This window comes from Nicotiana tomentosiformis, chromosome 10 (genome assembly GCF_000390325.3).
Source record: "Nicotiana tomentosiformis chromosome 10, ASM39032v3, whole genome shotgun sequence".
Lineage (NCBI taxonomy): Eukaryota > Viridiplantae > Streptophyta > Magnoliopsida > Solanales > Solanaceae > Nicotiana > Nicotiana tomentosiformis.
Window position 1 is genome coordinate 4,966,019 of NC_090821.1, and position 22,114 is coordinate 4,988,132.

At 35.4% G+C, this 22,114-nt stretch overlaps 1 protein-coding gene across 1 annotated transcript; it reads left to right on the top strand.

The window, feature by feature from the left end:
* The first annotated feature begins 8,424 nt into the window (after window positions 1-8,424).
* LOC104116628 (V-type proton ATPase subunit c1) lies at window positions 8,425-11,968 on the top strand. Its single transcript, XM_009627527.4, has 3 exons — window positions 8,425-8,647; window positions 9,148-9,433; window positions 11,543-11,968. Exons 1-3 carry the CDS (start codon window positions 8,572-8,574, stop codon window positions 11,673-11,675), a joined length of 495 nt encoding a protein of 164 aa, XP_009625822.1. The 5' UTR covers window positions 8,425-8,571; the 3' UTR covers window positions 11,676-11,968.
* The last annotated feature ends 10,146 nt before the right edge of the window (window positions 11,969-22,114 follow it).

Sequence of the window (22,114 nt, forward strand, 5' to 3'; positions counted from 1 at the left end):
AAATGGGGTAAAATGAACCCCGAAATAAGTATATAGCATTTCGGGAGCCACAAGTGGCGTGGGGCACTGCCTTTGGCGCTGATTCCAGTAGCTGAAAAATTCCATCACCAGGGATAGGGCCCCGTGCTGCCCTGGGCACTGGTGACGGGAAATAGTTTTTTTCGACACGGGAATGGGCATAACTCTCTCATACAATGTCCAAATTCGACGTTTCTTTTTGCTATGGCTCCATAATTTCAATACGGATCTAATGCTTCAATAAAAACTAAATTAGGAGCTCATTTGATTATTGTGATACCACATATACCCGAAGAAGCGACGTCGAAACATCCTAAAAATATCCAAATTAAATTCCGGTCATACGCCCGAGTCCAAAATTACCACCCGGTTCTAACAAAATTATCAAAATTCCGATTCGAGGTCGAATACAAAAGAAAACTCAAACTTGATCATAAATCCCATGGGTCTCCTTTAATACTAGAATACGTTATTCCCGAATACCGTTGTCGTACTTTAAAATCTTAAATCATTAGAAAATTTTAACGGGACCTTATAAATTCATTTGCCAAATTTTACAGATTTTATACTTAAGTACTTCAAAATTTTCTGGGGTGTTACAATTAAGTGATAATTTTGAATAAGCTAGAATCCAAATCCTCTTAATGCCTACCTTGCCGTCTATCAACAAAGCCTATGCCATGTTAGTTCGAGTTGAAAGCAGGCGCATGATCACTGGTAGCAATTATGGAAATGCAGGAAACATTGAGCCTACTGCTCTGTTTACTGCACAATCAGGAAACAAAAGAAGGAATTATAGTTTGGAATGTGGATTTTGTCACCTAAAAAGGCATACTAGAAAAGACTATTATAAAACAGGACACCTAAAGGAGAATTGCTACAAGATTGTGGGTTATCCTCCAGATTTCAAGCCAAAGGGGAAATTGAATACAGTTTTGCTAGAAAGATCAGGGCAGCAGTCTCAGACCCCACAAATGCCTAACCAACAGACAAGTAATGCAGTAGTTCCAGCCCAGTTCTTCACACAAGATCACTACAATCAATTTATACAACTGTTAAACATGAACTCTATTGGAGATACCATTGCTTACATGGCAGTAGGAAGAACATGACAGGTTCAATTACCTACTAGAGATTCAACCACAATTTCACATCTGGGGAAATGTCAACTCACAAGAGGTGATACTCTTAAAGATGTTCTTTGTGTCCCAGCTTTCATGTTCAATCTTTTGTCAGTGTCTAAGATGGCAAATGACTTGAAATGTTGTGTCACATTATTTCTACAATATTGTATATTTCAGGACCTATTATCTGGAAAGGTGAAGGAGATTGGTAAAGAGGAGGATGGATTATATGTATTGTCTTCATAAGTTTGAAGGAAAGTAAATTGAGCCTTTGCAGCAACTAGTGGAGCAGGTGCAGACTTATGGAATAAACGAATAAGACATGTCCTAATGCAGGTTCTTAGGAAAATTCCTAGCCTACTGAATAATACCAGTTTCTTTTGTAATAATAAGTTGAATAAGTGTGAGATATGTTCACTAGCAAGGCAAACTAGAATACTATTTACGCTTAGTAAGAGCATAAGCTTATCTAGTTTTGACTTGGTACACATGGATGTTTGGGATCCTTATAAAGTTACTACTCATAATGGAATGAGATTTTTTCTTACCTTGGTGGATGATTGCACTAGATGGACTTGGGTATTTCTTATGAGACTAAAGTCTGATGTGGTCTTCTTACTCAAAAAGTTTATTGCTTTGGTCAAGACACAGTATGGCAAGCCAATTAAGGTGTTTAGATCAGATAATATAAGAGAGTTTTTTAATCATTCTTGCAAGGATTTATTTCAATTGTATGTCATTGTACATCAAAGTTCTTACCCTTACACCCCCAGTAAAATGGAGTAGTTGAAAGAAGACATAGGCATATACTTAAGACTGCCAGAGCTATCAGATTATAGGGACACTTGCATGTTAGGTACTAGGGCCATTGCATTGACACAACTATTTACATCATCAATAGGATTTCCTCCTCAATTCTTGCAGGCAAATCCCCTTATGAAATGTTACATGGCAAAAAATCTTCTATTCCACACCTGAGAGTGATAGGATGATTGTGCTTTGCAAAAAACTTAATCAAGCATTATAAGTTTGAGCCAAGGGCTGTGAGGTCTGTTCTATTGGGGTATGGAGCACACCAGAAGGGTTACATGCTATTAGACTTGGAGCACAGAGTTTTCTTCATTGTCAGAGATGTAGTCTTTTATGAGAATGTGTTTCCTTTCCAATCACTGGACCTTAGTTCAACAGATTTTTTTCTCGACTCTAGTCCTGTTCCTAGGTGAGATTTTATCACAGATTCAGCTCCAATTGCAATACAGGTTCCACATAAGGAACCTTGTACACAATCAACACCATGCTCTTCTACTTTACCCGAGACTTCCCACTCCACAGATACTGCACCTACTACAATTCCCGATAGTGCTTTTATGCCTGCTAATTCCACTCTTAATGATGTTCCATCATTTAGCTGTGGTCCATACACCCATGGTCAGGAGATTAGAAATTCAAGGAGAGTGTCTAAACCTCCCATATGGATGTAGGATTATGCTTAGCCTACCAAGGGGAAGTCTGTTGGCTGCTGTAAATATCCTCTTTATGAGGTACTCACCTATGATCACATTGCACCTAAATATCAAAGTTATCTGTCACAATTTTCTATTGAAGTAGAACTAGTGACTTACCAAGAGGCAGTTAAAGATAAGAGGTGGGTAGAAGCTATGCAGTCAGAAATCAAGACCTCGGAAGACAACACACGGGCTCTTGTTCTTCTACCTAAGGGAAAGAAGACTATTAGATGTAAATGGGTCTATAAGATCAAATACAAGGCTTCTAGTGAAGTTGAAAAGTTCAAAGCTAGACTTGTGGCAAAAAGGGTATAATTAGAAAGAAGGTTCAGACTATCAAGAGACATTATCACCTATGGTGAAAATGGTGATTGTCCGGAGTGTGCTTTCCATAGCAACTTCAAGGCATTGGACCATCCATCAAATGGATGTGTACAATGCATTTTTGCAAGGTGATCTCTTTGAGGAGGTATATATGACAGTTCCACATGGGTTCAATGATTCCACTAATAAGTTCTTAGTGTGCAAACTGCTTAAGTCACTCTATGGATTTAAGCAGGCTTCTAGACAGTAGAACATCAAATTAACCACAGCATTGTAGGATTTCAATTTTACATAGAGCCACCTAGACTATTTCTTGTTCATCAAGCGAGTGGCAGGAAAGTTGGTAGTGGTTTTAGTCTATGTTGATGACCTGTTGATCACATGTGATGATATGATGCTTATACAACAGACCAAGGAAGATTTGCAGTCCAGTTTTAAAATCAAAGACCTTGGCGAGCTTAAATTTTTCTTGGTCATTGAGTTTACTAGGAGTGACAAGGGGATCTTGATGCACCAACACAAGTATGCCTTGGAGTTGATCTCTGATATGGGGTTAGCGGGTTCCAAACCTGTTCACGCTCCTATGGAAAAGAACCTCAAATTAACTACCACTGAATTTGATGATCATATAGCTTCTACTGGTGATTCTGTACTCTCTAATCCTGGCCCATATCAGAGACTGATGGGGAAATTGCTCTACTTAACTATTACTCATCCTGACATTTCATTTGCAGTGTAGTGTTTGAGTCAATTCATGCGTAAACCCGAGGCTGCTCTAAGGGTCGTGAGATATGTTAAGTCTAGTCCTGGTCTGGGTGTTTTATTACGTGCTACCTGCTCAGATTCTCTCTCAGCTTTTTGTGATGCTGATTGGGTTGCTTGCCCCAATACACGCAGGTCTATCAGAGGCTGTTTTGGCAAGTTTGGCAGCTCTTTGATTTCTTGGAAGTCCAAGAAGCAGTCAACCATCTCTCGCAGCTCACCAGAATCTGAGTATAGGAGTTTGGCCTCTACAGTAGCTGAGGTGATTTGGATTCTTGGTTTGTTCAAGGAGTTGGGTGTCCCTCGTTCTTCTTCTGTTCCCATCTACTGTGATAGCAAATCAACTATTCAAATTATTGCGAACTCAGTGTTTCATGAACGCATGAAACATATTGATATTGACTGTCATTTTATTCGAGAAAAGGTTCAACAGGGACTGATTAGTACCATCTATGTACCTACTGCAGAACAGGAAGCTGACTTGCTAACCAAGGGATTTGGGCGATCTCAACATGACTATTTGGTGTCCAAGCTAGGACTGAAGAACATCTTTAGTAGTCCTAGCTTGGGGGGGGGAGGTATAAAGGATGTGTCCACGCATGCAGTGCCTTAGCTCACGTGTGTTTTTACTTAACTGTAGTTAGTTCACTTTGTAACTGTAGTTAGATATTAGTTTGTTAATTGTACAGCTGTCCATGAGTTGGCACTAGTTAGTTGGTTAGAGTAAAAGTTAGTTATATAGAGTTGTACAGAGTATTTCCGATACAATTGAAGATGAAGATTTCATAATCTGCTTTCTCTTTTCGAAATGCTTTTTCTCTTCTCCAAATCTGATAATTGTTCCAGCTCAATCGTGAGAATTTAACATTGTATCCTGGGGATAGATTTTCCTTTAACCATTTGTATCGTGTGGGGGAAATTATTATCCTAAAGATAGTTTCCTGGAAATGTCTTGTCTACTCGTTTCAGATTTCTTATCAGATTATTTTGCTTGAGTTTATTCTATTGATTTATTTTCAATATATTTCTGTAACAGTAAAAGACCTCAGCTAGATTGTTAATTGTAGAGTAATAACATATTCTACGATTTTCTAAAACCAATTACTAGATGTTTTTTAGTTTGTCTTGTCGATATATAGTAAATGGTATTTGATCCGTTCATGAAAAAATATACAGCATTGTAATATATGCAATCCTTTTTATAGAAAAGAAGAGGGAAAACAATATACGTTTTATCAGTATAGCATGCTGATATCTGACCAAGAAAAAAGAGACAGCATATTCAAATGAAAGTAGCTACTAGCAACCATTTACATTACAAGGTTACCATGCTGCATGCAATATTTGATTTAATGAATAGACAAAAGCTAAGCTTAAGTATTAACCAATATATTTGAAGAAATATGGCTCCAGTATAAAAACTTCCTTATCAGTTAGGAAGCTTAGCCAAAAGAGTATACCTGCAATTTCTATATGGTCCTTTACTACAAGGTTTAGGCAAGAGCGGATTGCTAATTAGAATACTTCTATAACCCGTTAAATTGCACAGATAAATATAAAAATACTTTACACTTTCAATTTATAACTTACTAGAAAAAATAGAAAAAAATAATTTTTTTTTAAAAATACTTTTTTGAAAAGTACTTTTAATATGCTTAGAAATACTTTTTTAATAGCATGACCAAACACTAATTGCTGCTCCAAAGTACTTTTCAAATTGATTATCCAAACACAAACTACTTCTCACCAAAATTACTTTTTTGAAAAGCACTTCTGAAAAAATCACTTTTCAAAATAAATTAATTTTAAAAGCACGGTCAAACAGGCAAATGTACTACTGGTAGTACTAAGGATTCGTTTGGTACGTTGGCTAAATTATCCCGAGATTATAATCTTGGGATTAGAATTCTTAGATTAATTTATCTCATCCGGGAGGTGGGATAATATAATCTCAAGTTTGATGGGATAAGGTGGATATCCTGTATTAAGACTGAGATTGAATTCATACCGTTAACCGAACATGATATAAATTTAATCCCACGTCTTATCCCACCTTATCACGCGGCACATCACGATTGGCTGGTGCCACAAGTGTAAGCAAATCTATCAGAAGGCATCTACTACTACTTAATTTCTACCCACCTATGCGGCCATGGGGTGTTTTTGGCAATTGTGGTAGTTGATAATATATTCCGAAAGAGATATGTCACAACATTAATTGTCTTGGCACTCCAATTAAGTACACGTGCAAACAGGTATTGGCATATATATGGTATACTTGTCAAAGTTGATCTGTTTATCCACTCAAGATTCTGAGCACCTCATTCAACTTTTGATCCATCACTTGTGTAAGATGCTTATTCGAATCTTCACTCACTTTTGTTGGAGATTTTGCTGATTTTGTTGCAATGGCCTTGTTTACTTTTGTTTCCATTACGTGGCGTGACTACGGCAGTTTCAGATACATAAAATAGCTGATGTCTGCTGTCAAGTGTACCAGTAGTGAAGAACTATAGTGCAAGAAATTTTGCACTACTATATTGGATTACTTAAACCAACTATAAAAGTAATGTTATCAACATCCTAATAAACAAAGTAAACAATTTATCACAGCAGAATAAACTATATTGGGCAAAATTCACGAATAGTCACTTTTGAACTAGTAATTAAAAAATAGTTATTGTTATGAAATTCCAATTCCACACGAGAAACTCAAGGATATTGACATGAAGTTTCACCTGTGAAATTTGAAACTCGATGACAGTCGCCAATTGGTGAAATCGTCTTGGTAGCAACTACCAAACCAATAGAACAAGGGTTAGTGTGTTGCCACCAGAGTCATAAATACTCGAAGTAAGCTCTTCTTTCTTTCCCTTACCTAAGGCAGAAGGAGAAAGCAACTCGTCAGGGAGTGGATGACCAAGCACAACATAGTCGGTGATTTGGTATAAGATCGATGATCTCGATGAGATTGATATTGCAATCTTTCTTCTTAGAACCATCTTCCTATCAAGGTTAAGGAGTCAACTGAGCATCTTGACGGCGGGATTGAATACCCAGATTGAATCAGGGTGCTATTTATACTAAAAAAATTTTATATTAGAATATATGATTTTTAATTAACTAGTTCTCGAACACGTGCGTTGCACGTTTATTCCATGTTAATTAGTATAAATTAACAAAAAGCTAATAAGTTTTGGAATCTTCAATCATGTTTGTGCAATATTAACAATTATTATGTATACTGGATCTCTCAACCTTTTGAGGGGGAAAGGAACTCCATCTAGAGAATAGAAATGAACTGCTTAGTATTTTTTTTCTTTTTCTTTTTGGTGTAAAGAATGCCTTGTAAATCATAGTGACTCCATACTTGACATCATAAAATCCATGTAAGTTTTTGTTATCATAGAATCCCTGTAAGTTTTTGTTTTAGGGGGATTCTTATCTTTTAATTTTTTTTGGAGTATGTATGTTCTCACTTCTAACTGCACAATCTTTGTGATGTTCTATTTATAAAATTGTAAGCATCATAAAAAAAGAAGTAGATACTACTATAAACATTTACCATTAATGTATCACGTTATATAATTTTTTATACAGTCAACAATTCAATTTTTATTTTTACACTAATTCTTCTGTTTGCAAAGTGTCCCACTTATTAGTTACTATTACAAATCACCACCAATCAAAGTAGCAGCATAACACAAAAGGCAACCAATCATTTTACAACAAAAATATAATAACAAAATCAAATAAAGATGCCAAAGATTGCAGCAATCTAACTTCCAGCTTTTGGACCACTACAAAATATATCAACATGGAACATGAATCAGACACAATAAATAATGAGAAGAAAATCAAGAAGAATTCAAAAATTAAACATGTGATATGTTGCAGAGTGAAGTCCGGCAAAGCCAATGGATTTTTTGAGGAAAAGAAAATTTTTGACAGAACCAAGAGAAACGAATATAATGATTAGACAATTTGATGTGCATTTTTATAGAGTAAAATAAAGAATTTATGCAAAAATATTACACTACTATTACCCTAGAAGATGAAAGAAACAAAACTGAAATATGAAAACTATATGACTCCCCATCAATAATAATCACAATAAATAAATAGAGTGGTTAATATATCATTTAAGATGGCAAGAACCAATGTTTCCACGTAATTCTATATTTATTGTATTTTCATGTTCATATGCATTGTATATGAAAAGATGTTTAGCAGATTAAAAAATTTATTAAATATACATTTACATTTTTGTACAAAAGTGTTATAGAAATAATGTTTGTCTGAAGGTATAATGGGCTTCATCTTTTGATGGGTATTTTGGTAATTCAAGTTTCTACTTTGAAACTTCCTATTTATAATATAGTATGAGCCTTATTGGTTTAGACCGCTAGTGACCAGCTTCAACTTGCAAACGTTTGCCAATATGGACCAATTTCAGCATGAAGAATTAACCTAAATAGCCTTCCATCTAACCGTTTAAACTAAAAATTATTAAAGATGTATAATATTTATATCATATATGCATAAGTTATAATCATGTATAATCAGTGTATAGTTTATATATACAGATAAAAAAAATATACAGTGAACCAACCGGCTATTTGTGCAAAGAGAGTATCGACCTTTTTAATGTGGGATTTTACATAAATAGCCGGTAAGCCCAAACCCATAATAGCACGTGAATATCACCGAGTTATCAATTATTTGCTTCAACAACCAATCAGGGAGAGAGAACGAGGGAGGAGAAACTACAAACAGATCTATTCAACTCCAAAACTCTCTGTATAATTTACAATTCTCAGATCCAAATCCTAACGATAATGTCGACCTTTTCCGGAGATGAAACTGCTCCTTTCTTCGGCTTCCTTGGCGCCGCCGCCGCCCTCGTCTTCTCCTGTAAGTTCCTCCAACCCTACCCCAGATCTGCAGATGAATTATATATAAAGTTAATTATTTTATTTTTTAAAAAAAATATATGTTATTATTCTTATAAAATACAGTTGTAGTCTGCATACACTAACTTAATTCCTATTTTCATGAACTATATATAGTTGATTTTTTTAATATATATATGTGTTTTACTAATTCTGCACCACAGATTAAGCTTCGAGCAAATTTTATGCTTTATGCTTATTTGCAAGCTTATGGAATACTAAGTATGCTTATTTAGTAGTAATTTGAGATTTGTTCTTGAGTTACATATATAGTTGGTTTTTTTCTTGGAAATTTAAATTTATGCTTAATCTGTACCGCTGACCGTTGTCACCACCAAAGACAATGTGATTTTGCATCTGTAAGCTTTCAAACGTTGGATCCGCCTTTCCAACAGATACGAGTATGTTGTTCGCTTATTTAAAATGGATTTCGAATCTAATGTTTTTGTGAATGATTTGTAGGTATGGGGGCAGCTTACGGAACAGCGAAGAGTGGTGTTGGAGTGGCGTCAATGGGAGTGATGAGACCTGAATTGGTGATGAAATCTATTGTGCCAGTGGTTATGGCTGGTGTGTTAGGTATTTATGGGTTGATTATTGCTGTGATCATCAGTACTGGGATTAACCCCAAAACCAAGTCGTATTACCTATTTGATGGCTATGCTCATCTCTCGTCCGGTCTTGCTTGTGGTCTTGCTGGCCTTTCTGCGGGAATGGCTATTGGTATTGTTGGTGATGCTGGTGTTAGGTATTGATTCCTTGAATTTTTTTTCTTTGTTTTTGTTTTCCTTTTCTTTCTTTGCTTGCTAATGCCTGTTGAATCCAAATTCCATAGTTAGGACTTTTAAATGTGAAAGATCATATTTGAATAACTCCTGGACATTGAGTTTTAGTACTATGTTGTTAGAACAAATCTAGAGTTGGTATTAGTGCTGTTCATCTTTTGGTTTAATGGCAAGGATAAGTTTTAGCTCTCGAGCCTTTAGAAAAAGGGGGGAAAAAGCAATTTTAGCAGTAGAACTAGAGTTTCAATGCGAGTAGCTCTAGTAGAATTTAGAATGTTGCATTTTTATATTGATGACTTGGTTTGTGTGTTTTCACTAGCTTTTAGGTTTGTTAAAATTGCTGCTAACATCTGCAGGAATTTTTTTTGGAAGATAGTAAAAATAAGAAGCTCAAATAGAGAACATAGTTGCTTAGTAGTTAAGTCAAATTTAATTGTTCAACTAATGTAGAGCAGAAGGCTCTTAACCTTGTGTCATGGGTTCGATCCCCATGTTGGGAACGCCAATGTAATGACTAAATATATTTACGACCTTACTTGAACAATTTCTGTTCTATAGGCTCTAAGGAGAAAGAAATAAAGTCTGGTGGATGAATCATTGGCATGAGAACAGAGCAAGAAATTTTCTGAATAAATTGGTTAATATATCTTCAAATGCAACTAAACTAAAGTTCTATTTGTTTTAATTCACTATCTTAATTGCCAGTTCCCCTTCCACATATCTCAACAGTTAAATTGATGCTAAACTAAAATCCATATGATAATGGTGAATACTCACAATATTTTACCCTTTCGTGTTAGAGAACCCTACTTTTTATATATTGGAATGGGACGGTCTAAAATGGAATAACATGGTTATTGAGGAGTTGTACGGAGGACTGTCTCAAGTTTGGGATTGAGGTGAATTTGTTGTTCGCATCTTGGATTGTCATTTTCAATTAAACTTACTTGTGTTTGCCAATGTGTTTCTACATATGTAATTTTTATTTTAAAATAAACTTACAGATTCTATGTCCGAATTCACAATTAAAGTTAACTCATTTGACTCTCGAAATCTGCAAACCGCCACATATATCGGGACGGAGGGAGTTAAAAAAAGAAAAAAATAGTGATGCTGGGACTTTGTTAGGGGTGTGTCATATGATTCTGTTTGACAACGGCTGCCTCGTTGTGTCCTTTTTTTCTTCCAGTTTCAAGCTGCTGGTAAAATTTTACCCATCATTATTCCATTGTCTCCAGAGAATCTATACCAAAATGACCTTTTCCAGTCTGTCCTAGATAACTGGTAGTATGCTTTAAGATAGCTTATTGTTTGATCAGCTTGCAACGTTCCTGAAATAGAAAATATCTAACGTAAAACTAAAGACACAGACTAAACATGCTGAAGTCTTGTAGAAGAATTGCCTCTTAAGAAAGTGGGAAGCGGATTAAAAAAACAAAACAAAAACATAGTATTTTGCTTTTCAAGATCGGTGGACAGTTAGAGCCCACTGATTTCCTTCAAATCTTACAACTTTATGGTTCGAGGTGAGCTGCGAGCAAACTGTTCCAAACAGAGTTGCATATTCTGCAGTTAATAAAGTCGAAATATGGTAGTATATTACACAACGGAATGGGCGGCTTCCATGGATAGTTTCTGCCTTACAATTCCTTCTCTCATATCTTTTAGCCACTTGTCAACTCTTTTGCTTAGCATTCACAACACAAGTCTTTAGAAACAACCTCTTGCAGATAAAGGCTGTGTATAATGGACCCTATTGGGTCCGGCCTTTCCATGGGCCACGCACATAGCGAGAGCTTTGGCACCGAGCTGTCTTTATTATTGTTTACAATATGCATTGACTTCTATTACATATAAACAAAACATACATTGGCTTCTAGAAATCACCGGATAAACTTTTTAGCCAAAGGCTCAATTTAATGACTGTTGCAGGCTAATTGTTACATATTCAGCTTGGGACTGTTCTGTGCTCTTCGTTTTGTTTGGAATGTCGTATTTGTTTTTCTGTTGTCATGCTGATTGTTATTTTAAAGATGATTTTCTTTCTGTACTGAACAACTACTATTTTCTAGGGCTAATGCACAACAACCTAAGCTTTTCGTTGGGATGATCCTCATTCTCATTTTTGCTGAAGCTTTGGCTCTTTATGGGCTTATTGTTGGCATTATCTTGTCTTCCCGAGCTGGGCAGTCTAGAGCTGAGTAAAGTTAACTCCATTCTTATCGCGCTGTATGTGAGACTTCAGAAGGCCAAGGCAGTCAAAAAGTATCTATTACGTGTATTGTTATTCATGGTAACACAGCTGCCACTTTATTCAGTGGTGCAATGTTCTGTCTGTAGAAATAGGAATTCAATTTTTCTACTCAATAATAGCTTAAAGAGCTGTGCAATTTGGTCAGTATTTATCGTCTATTTTGCAGTGAACGGTCTGAACCATTTTTGTTTATGAGATTCGTGCATGTATCATTTCATCTTAATTTATTATGTTTACTGTGCAACATCTATGAGTTTGAGCTTGAATATTTCTTTGATCAACAAGTTATATTTGGTTGTACTACTTGAAGATGCAGATACTTGGTGCTCATCTATTTAGTTGATAATCTGGATTTTCTCGTATAATTTTGGGCAGCACAAATTCATCTTAGGTAGTTAGTCTTATCTAGTCTGACTACTAGTAAAACTATTATTTCCGATCTGATAATAGTTCACTTTCTTTGTTTCTAAATATATTATTCGTCAGTTGGTCTCTTACGTTAGAGGACCTATATTTGACCAGTAATTCAGTTTAGTATATTTTTCAATAGTTAATATTATTTTGGGAGCAATCCAAAAAAAAAGAAAAGAAGATAAAGTTGAGACAGATTACCAAAACCAAACAACCAATTTGACTATACTAGGAGTTCAATGGGTCTGGTTAGGTTAATGTTTGGGTCAATATGAGTTTGTCAGAACTATAATTAAGTAGTAGTAAGTGTTATATATCGATCCTCCTACCCCACAAAATATAATTACCAATCTATTTAATCCCTAGTACGTCCACAAATCGATTGGTTTATGTTTTCAACTTATTAGAGTAGCCTATTTTAACCTAGTATATTTGATGGGTTGATTTGGGTTGAGTTCAGCTTGATCTTTAACTAAAAGTTGGGGTTCAACCCAATAGAACTTGAACGGGCTATGTAATTGTGGATCAATAACAATGAATCTATTCTTTGAGATTTTTTCTTTCCTATACACTATTTGAAATTTTATTATCAAAAATATCCATGTTTAATTAATTATCCAAGCTAAACAAGTTTTATCTACAAAATATATACATTTCACCTTAAAAGGCTCCCAATCCATTATTAGTGCCTTCAATCAAGGGATATAGTTATACCCTTTTCCTTTTTTTTTTCCCTCCTTTCTCTTTCTTCTCTCCAGAATATTGGTACAGGATCCCCTCCAGTAAAGATTGCTCCAGTATCCTTCAATAGGGTTCTCATCCTTTGACACGTGTCCTGCTCCCTAATTGATGGGCGAGATTTATTTAATTAAAATTAATTTAACCATGGTTACGTCTCTCTTCTTGAAACAGAGACAACAAATCACCGTTGGCTACTTTGACAAAACGCCTTTGTGGCATCTTCCTTCGCCTATTACTTCCATTTTTCAACACAAATACCTCATCAAATATTTTCTGTGTAAGGTAATTTTGATATTGGAAATCCTTACCAACAGTAAGGCAAAATGAAAAAAATCATCTTCTTTATACTTAAATTTTAAAACGAGTAAAGTGGAAATAACAGTGGTTATAATAGACTTAAAAGTATTTTCATCAAACTTTACTACTGTATATTTTTTTTAACAGTTAAATACAACTACAATATCATACAACTTAAATAAAATTTTATACAAAATTTTATACAATATGACTTTTGTATATTTTGTATCTGATTTATATATAGTAAAAATAAATTTCATACAACTAATTATATATTATACAACTTATCTACAACTTTCACATATTATTTCTACCCAGTTATATACAACTACAATATCATACCACTTAACTACAATTTTTATACAAACTTTATACAATATGTCTTTTGTATATTTTGTATCTGATTTATACTAGTAAAAACGAATTTTATACAACTAATTATATATTATACAACTTATCTGCAACTTTCATATATTATTTCTACCCAGTTTTATACAACTACAATATCATACAACTGAAATATAATTTTTATACAATATTGTTCAACTTTCATACAGTATTTAAATAAAAATATATATATAAACAAAAGAATACAATTTTTCTACAATTTTACTACAACTTTACTACAATTCCGTAAGTATAATGTATGTCATGTCTTCTTCTTCTTCTTCTTCTTCTTCTTCTTCTTAGAGTTTCAATCTGAAATTCAGCCAAAATCAAGTCTATTCTTCACCAAAACATCCTCAAAATTGAGATATAAACTCCAAACAATATTCCCAATTTTTTGCAACAACACTCAATCCAAATAAATAGTGATTTTTGAAAACTCAAATTCGAATTCAAAACTTCAAAGCTTTTTAATGGTTGTCAATGGTGAACACCAATTGTGCAACACCTTCATCTCTACATTACTGAAATTTCAATAAGTATGGAATTGCTGCTCTCTTTCCCTTTGCTCTACATTACTGGAATTAGGGTTTGAGAAATAGAGAGAGACGCAGAGAGAGACGGAAAGAGAGAGAGAGAGAGAGAGAGCAGGAGGGAGAGAGAATAAGGATGAGAAATAATTGATTCCTAATGTAAAGAGATACTCATTTAATTCCTAAAATGTATATAATTGGTAAATTTGTATATAGGATGTAATTAAATTGAAACTTGAGTAGGGAGGGTAATAAAATTTCAAATAGTGTATAAGAATTTAAAAATTCCATTCTTCTTTTAATGGATGGAAAATGGGTCAAGTGCACAGATAGCCATTCTTAGGGATGCTATTTAGAGATTAGCTAGTATTTATTTTGTCCTGAAATTTTAAACTAAAAAATCTTAACTTCAGGACAACTCATGATAGTTTTATCCTAAAAATTTGAATTGTAAAACTGAAAGTTAAGACTCACTAGCTAATTTCTAAAGAGCAGCCCTTTAGAATGACTACCTAATGTCATTTCTACATGGCGGGGGGAGTGGGGAGAAGGTAGGAGAATTGAGCATATGCGAGTGCAAATTCTCCCTTTGTGAGTTTTAAACTTTCTTGTTCGTATTTCCTTTTTTGATTCTCGACATCTTAAAAGAGAAATGCCAAAATATATATAAATTAAAATATAGTAATTAATGTCATTGTTGATTAAAATATTGTACTCCTCCCGTTTCAAAAAGAAGTGAATCTATTTGCTTGAGTTAAGAGTTTAAAAAAGTATGAAAGACTTTTGAAATTTGTGGTGTAAAATAATTCATAGATATTTGTGTGTTGTAAATCATCTCACTAAAAGTAAAATGAGAAGTTTAAAGTTATTTTATTTTCAAATTTAGAAAATGATAATTTTTTTAAAAATAAACTAAACAAAATAGGTTCATTTTGTTTAAACGAAGGAAATATTGTTTTAAAAATATTTTTTTTACATAATCATCATCATTGCTCTCTATGCTCTGTTGATGATTTTGCTCTCTCTTTTCTTTCTTCTTTTTTCAAAAAATCTTCTCTTGATTATGTTATCCACTAGAATATAGAAACATTGCTTTGTTTTTTCTCGAAGTTAGCACCTTATCCCAGTTTTAAATTACTCATAATAATCGGTCCAATTATTGCTGCAGTTATGAGGTTGCTTTCTATGACCTTTTCTTTATAGTTTTTCATAATTATGATAACAAATATTCCCTGAAATTAATTACTTTTCCTTTTTTCTGTTTAGCTATTCGTTACTAGAAACTTATATGTTCGGTTAGATCGATTTACGCCAAGTAGGTTCACTTAAAAAATTAATAATTCTTATTAAAAAATTCATTTCTAGAAATCAAACCTTAGACCTTTGAAAAAATTTCAATCATATTATCACACTCTTCTATGATATTTTTCTCTCTCGAAGATCTTGTCACCCTACATCATGCAGCTTTATTATAAATGGAAGCAAATACTTTTTTTTATTTTTTAAAATGGTAGTCCATAGTTGATACTATATCATCTGTCTTAATTTTGTGGATAAGGTATACTAATTAAAGATATAGCCTCGTGTTTTCATTTCCTTTTAGCCCTTTTTAGTTTATAATATCTTCAATTAGAATTATACACATAGTCGGGACCTACTATGAGTTCTTCGGACGAAATAGTTTTTACTTAAATAATGTATTTGTATTAAATTTTTTATTAAATATGTATAAATATTAAACTTAGAACCCAATTATAAACACTTAAAGTCATAGTTTTAAAATACATAACCGATAAAGTTAAAATTCTAGATCTGCCTCTACACCGGAGATCCTATTTGTCACAATATTGGACCAAGCTCAATCTGTTTTTAATTTATACTTTTATTTCCCTTTTCCGTGTACTTTCTACGTAACTAAATTAGGTTTAGGGTACAGATCGAGATTAGTTTGTATAATAGTGCTAATGGAGTTGATATCAGCAGCTCCTGTTTAATAATTATATATGTTTCCTGGAATTCTGGTTCATTGGTTTGTGACATAATTAAAAGAGAGATGGATTAGTCAAGTCTTTCCAATCATTTGGCTCCATATGCAACTATTTTTTCTTTCACTTTTTTCCAAAAGTAAAATTTGTTTTGTCTTCTCCACATATTTGTTGAAAAAAAGGACCTCCACAAATTTATTCCATGACCTAATATGTTTTGGTTTTGTACCTTTTCCTTTTCAATTACTAACGGGTTTGAAATACGAATGAAATAGAACTCAGTGTTTTAAAAAGCGTGGGTGTAAGACGGGGTGTTTTACATATACCTTAGTGGGGCGTAAATTCCGAGGCGCGGGGCGTAAGCCCCATTGGTATTTAATTTTTAATATTTTATAAAATAATATAATGACAATTAATATTTATAAACAAGTAAAATTACATAAAAATTAAAGAAAATTATATATATGTGTGTTCCATCCCAACAAAAAACTAATCAAAATAATCTATTATACGTTTTACAAGCACAAGTAATTTGAGTCTATAAGAATAAAGTTTTCTATATAGAGGAACAAAAATGATGATTAACCTGCAATTTGAATTTTGAATTTGCTACTATGAAGAAAAATGTAGTTCTCTTTGTATTTGTAAAAAAATTTAAATATTCGTTGCTTTTGAGAGATATTAGCAGACTAGCGGATAAGATAAAAAATTAGGAAACCCATGAATTAGGTCTTAAATCAATAAAAAAAGTCTTTACTTTTAAATTTAATACTTTTGAATTCCTTTATAAACCATTTTGAGTAATTACCAAACTGACTTTTGAGAATTTGGATATTATATGAAGGATTAATTCAAGAAATTTTGTTTTAATTTGAAAAAGTCTCTAGGGCTTATTCCTTACTAAAAAAACGCGCTCCGAACGTCCGGACGTACGTCCCAAATTGCGGGGCGTACGCCTCTTGAGACATTCATCCCACACCATCGCCCCGGGACGTTTTTGGTACGCCTCGCCCCGGGACGAACTCCGAGGCTCGCCCCAAAAACGCCTTTTAAAAAAGAGAATAGAAGAGGTTTTAATTAAGGAAAACTATGCAATAGCTTTGATTAGAGCGATGCCCAAAATAACACAACCAAATACTCATTTGATCATGGTAGATTTACGCCACGAAATAAATCGAGGAACTAAGAACGTACACGTGCCAAATATTTCATTGCGGACAAATTTCGACGTTATATAAATGTTACCGACACAAGGATCACGTGAAGAGGTAGAGATCAAACATCACGTTATATATTTCTTCTGAATGTCGTGTTTCATGTGAATATAAAATCTTTTTTTTATTTTTTATCTTTCTAGTGATTGGATAGCGTATAGAATTTTGAGAAAATAAATACTAGCAACTTAATTTAAGATAATTTAACTCTAGTACTCCATTTTCCTAATTTATGTGACATTTTTTTTTAAATTTGTTCCGAAAAGAATGTTGTTGGGACCAAACACACTCACGCAAGTATGTGTGGTCGTCAAGTAATAAAGTAGTGAATAAAGTATCGTTCCCACGAAGACTTATGATTAACTTTTGACTAATTCAAACTCGAATAGCTTATCGATTCAAAATATTTCTAACAAAATATATAATTTTCTAAACTACTACCTAAAGGCTATCAAGTAATGAATTACTAAGAATCAAACACAACACTTAAATAGTTTTGAATAACAATCAATAGGATATAATATTTCAGGGTCACGGGTTATCTAACAATCATGTTGCATTCTTAGTTTAAAATAACTAATTGATTTATCTGGATTGTTGATTCACAGGGTTGATATTACTCGTAAGAATCTGTCGAGTCCTTACTCGCCTATTCAAGCTAACTTAATACCTATATGTCTATGAAATTAAGTTTAACAAGAACGCATTTACAATTCCTGTATTGCAACCGAGTAAGACAATTAGGTATATGTCTATCCTAATTGCGAATCCGTTCCCCGATGCCCGGTTTTAAGAACTTACTCTATTTAATTCTATATGCAATCTAGAGTTCCCACTTTCGAGTTCAACTCTAGATTCGTAGATAGTATTTCACTGTTAGCTACTCAGCAAAATAATTAAAAACAGAATTAAATAAACAACCCAATATGGTAAAATCAACTTCATCAAATTAAACTTCAAACATCAATATTCATGTATACCCATGACCCTAGAACAATAGGGGTTCTTAGCCACTCATGTTCATACAATAATCAAAAATTGTATTTTCAAACATAAATTCAATGAATACTAGGAAAGGGATGGAAGAATTGATCAAATCCTTGCTTTTCAGTGTTTTGTGCCTCTCTTCTCCTTTAAATCACGTTTTCTTCCTTCAAAAATAGGTTTAGGTTGGCTTTTATATGAGTTGGGGGCGTCTAGGGGTCGAAATAACCGAATCCTAGTCAAAAAGGAGAATTCCCGTTGTGAGCGTCCAGGCCAGCGTGGGGCGCTGGACCTGGCGCTCAAACTTCTTTGCTTCTGTAAAGTGCGCCACAGCGAGCGCCCCACGCTGGCTGTGGCGCTCAACTTCTTTTTCTGCAATTTTGTCCCGATTTCGCTCCAATTCGCGCCCTTTCATCCCAAATTGCATCCGAATAATTCCTACACATAGAAATACCAAAATTTAGTACAAATAATCATATTAAACATCTCAAATTGTCGAGACATGAGCAAAATGTGAGGCGATATATACCAAAATATGCATTCATTAAGCCGATTATCAAATGTCGCCTTTTTATATTTAGAAATAATTTAACTTCAAAATTTTTGTTTTACCCTTAATGAGATGATTTATGGCCATACAAATGTCTAAGTATTATTTGACCACAAATTTCAAAGTCTTCATTTTTTTAAAATGTTGTGACAAATCAAATAATGCACATAAATTGGGACTATTTACCCTCAAAATCGGATAACTATTAGATTTGTACGTGATTTTAAGGATACGTGATCTAACTTGATACAAAATGATAAATCAGATTGAAATTGAAATAAGTAATAGGAAAATAAATGCAAACCACACAGGTTGAACAGTCTTAGCCTTAAAAGGTTAGTCGCCCTCGAGCCAAAAGTGCTTTATCGATATCAGAACAGAATGATAAGAGAATAATAAGAACTAAAAATAATAATATATTGCTTTGGAATGCGAGTTACGGTATGTTTCATAAGTAATCAAACCCCCTTTATATAGTAGGGGAGTCCTACTTTAGGTATAATTCTATAAAAGGTAAAAATTTCCTGGTTTGCTGATTTGCTGGTTCCTTATTGATACGTGCCGAGATTTTCGCTGTGATATCCGACCGGTTATGGATATTTCGGCCTTCCGTTATTTCGATCTTCTGTTGGTTATCCCAACAATGTCTCTCTAAGCAGGCTAAGGTCGACATCAGACTCACCGCTAGTCGAAGGCAGGCGTACCGACCTCGGGTCCTAGATCGGTGGGACTCGAGGTCGATCTTCATTTCTTAATTGCCACGTTCCAAACCTAACCTACCAAATCGTAGGCGAGCTCGATTTCGACTGTATACAGATAGTCCCCTCGTTCTTTGTAGAGTAGATGACGAGAAACAATATGAACTTCCGATCCTGACTTCGATATTTTGTGACAGAAACGATAAAACAGTCGAAACGTCTCGTCAGTCAAGTCTTAATGGCATTAAATGCTCGTCAGTTCATTCAAATACCCCCTCATTAGTTCATTCAAACTTTTACTTTCAAATGTTCTGACCTCGTACCTTTAGAAATTTCAACACTTCCAAGCATTAAATTTCTGACTATTCTGAAATCCTTTTATAAGAACTTCAGCTCTATTTTTATCCCAAACCATCAAGCTTAATCTTTGAACTCCCTCTCTTTTCTTCATTTATAAAAGAAATGGCGAAGACTTCAAAATCTGTTCCCCAAAAAGAAACTCCCTCTGCCTCGCGACCGGCTGTAGAGGAAAACGTTTCGTCTGTTGCTACCGAGGAACCGGCACCGGAATCGCATCTGAAAGTGTTCATCCCTGGGGGGTGCCTGACCGGTGCTGATTTCAAGACCGAGAAGCCCTCCTCAGTACCGGGTCGGTGTGAGCCGGTCTTGAGATATATTTGCTCGATCACCGAGGACGTCTTTTCCGAGGTCAAGAAAGATTGCAACTGGGCTAATAAGCACGTATTGTTCCTAAATCCTGAGGAAGCAATCACTACCCACGTGGAGGGATTTTTAAGTGTTTACACTTATCGCTTCATGTTGGGTCCCTTGGACCCGTCATTATTGCCTTCTATAAGAGGTACGAGGTGACCTTTGGTCAAATTAACCCTTATTTTTGGAGGATAGTAATTCTCCTCCGTTTTTTTGTAAGCAAGATCGAGGGTTATCCCTTCACCCTCGACCATCTCATGCGCTTATATAGTCCCCGGCTTTATCGAGGGGGACTAATCAAGCTTGCTCGTCGGACCAGTAAGGCCCCGTTCTCGAGCATCGATGAAGATCGGGATCGAGGCTGGTTAGGCCGTTTTGTTCGAGTGAAGACCTCAGATTTGATCCCAGCTGAGCATATGCCATTTCCTGAGAAGTGGAACATGACACGTAAGTATAATCTTAGCTTTCAAGATTTTGTTGATCGCTATTCCTTTTCCTCATTTTTCATCGATGTTTTGTGGTGGTGCAGCTATTGCTCGGATGTCAGATGCAGTTCCTCGACTTAAGGAATGGGTCGAGGGCATTACTGCACAAAGGCCCTATTCCGAGCATTCATGGCGCGAGCTTTCGAATGGCTGATGGGAGGCCCGTTCCCATGGTGAGATGTTTCTTAAGTGGCATTTGATTTCCCTTCTGCGCTGTTGAGTTCTTACTCATTTTATTTCTTTTGAGAGGTTTATCAGAAGATGTCGCAATGAGGCCTCCATCCGGTGATGACGATACCCTTACCGAACCATCTGCTCCGAGGCAGGATAAAGAGAAGAAATGATAAAGGGCTCCGAGTTCTCCGAGCTCTGAGAAGAATAAGCCAAGGAAAAGATTGGCGCATAAACCCAAGGAAAAGACCAGTGCTCGAGTACTGTCTCCGGACTCACTCTATCAATTGAGGGATATGTCTGAGGGGTAAGGAGAAGCCTTTGATCTGGTGGCCAGTGTGCCACCACAGCTCGAAGGGCAAGGGGCCTCCGAACTAGAGAGAGGCGAGGCCGATCTTCATCAAGTCGGTGAGGCCGAGGAAGAGGCACGAACTGAAGCTTCCCGGGATGCGGGCAAAGGCCCGTAGGAAGCACTTGGCCCGATAGAGATTGACGAGTTTCCCTCATTCACAGAGTCGATGTTCAACGAGGCTCGAGGTGCAAAAGAACGCCCCATAGAGGAGGCCCATAAAGCGAACGACCCCTTCCGCGGTTTTTTCGACGGCGTGGATTTGGCGGCCACGGAGGACGCCACCAGATTTGGCGATTTAGAGATACCAAGGAAGAGCTTACCCTCTGAAGCAAGCGTGCCTTCCTCGAGCCCGAAATTAGTCGATTGATTCCCTGTCCCAAGTGCTAATCCCTATCGGAAGAGATCCATTGTTATCTCCCTTTCGGAGGATGCTTGAGTCCTCTCCACCCCCGTAGGGGTGATCAGTTATCTTCGGTGTTTCGTGACCGAGGATGATCAAGCCAAGATAAATGAGGTAGATGCACCCTGTCTTTTCAACGAAGCACAACAAGCGCTGAACCAGGTAACTTCATGCTTTCCTAAGTGATTTTTTGATTTACACTTAGATTATTTCGTAGATAACTTAGTGTTTTTCTTCGTGCTCGTAGGCCTCGGTGCTTCATCATGACACATTTTTAAGGTACCGGGACGAGCTGAAATAACTCGAAGCTAAAGTTCGTGAGCTCACTGAGAAGAGAGACGCTTTTAAACTTCTTAGCGAGTAGTTCGAATGGGAGGTTAAGAACCTCCGTGTCGAGCTGGAAGTTGCTCGGAAGGAACATACTGATTTGGTCGAGCATGTAAAAGTTTTTGAGGTTAGTGACGATGAATT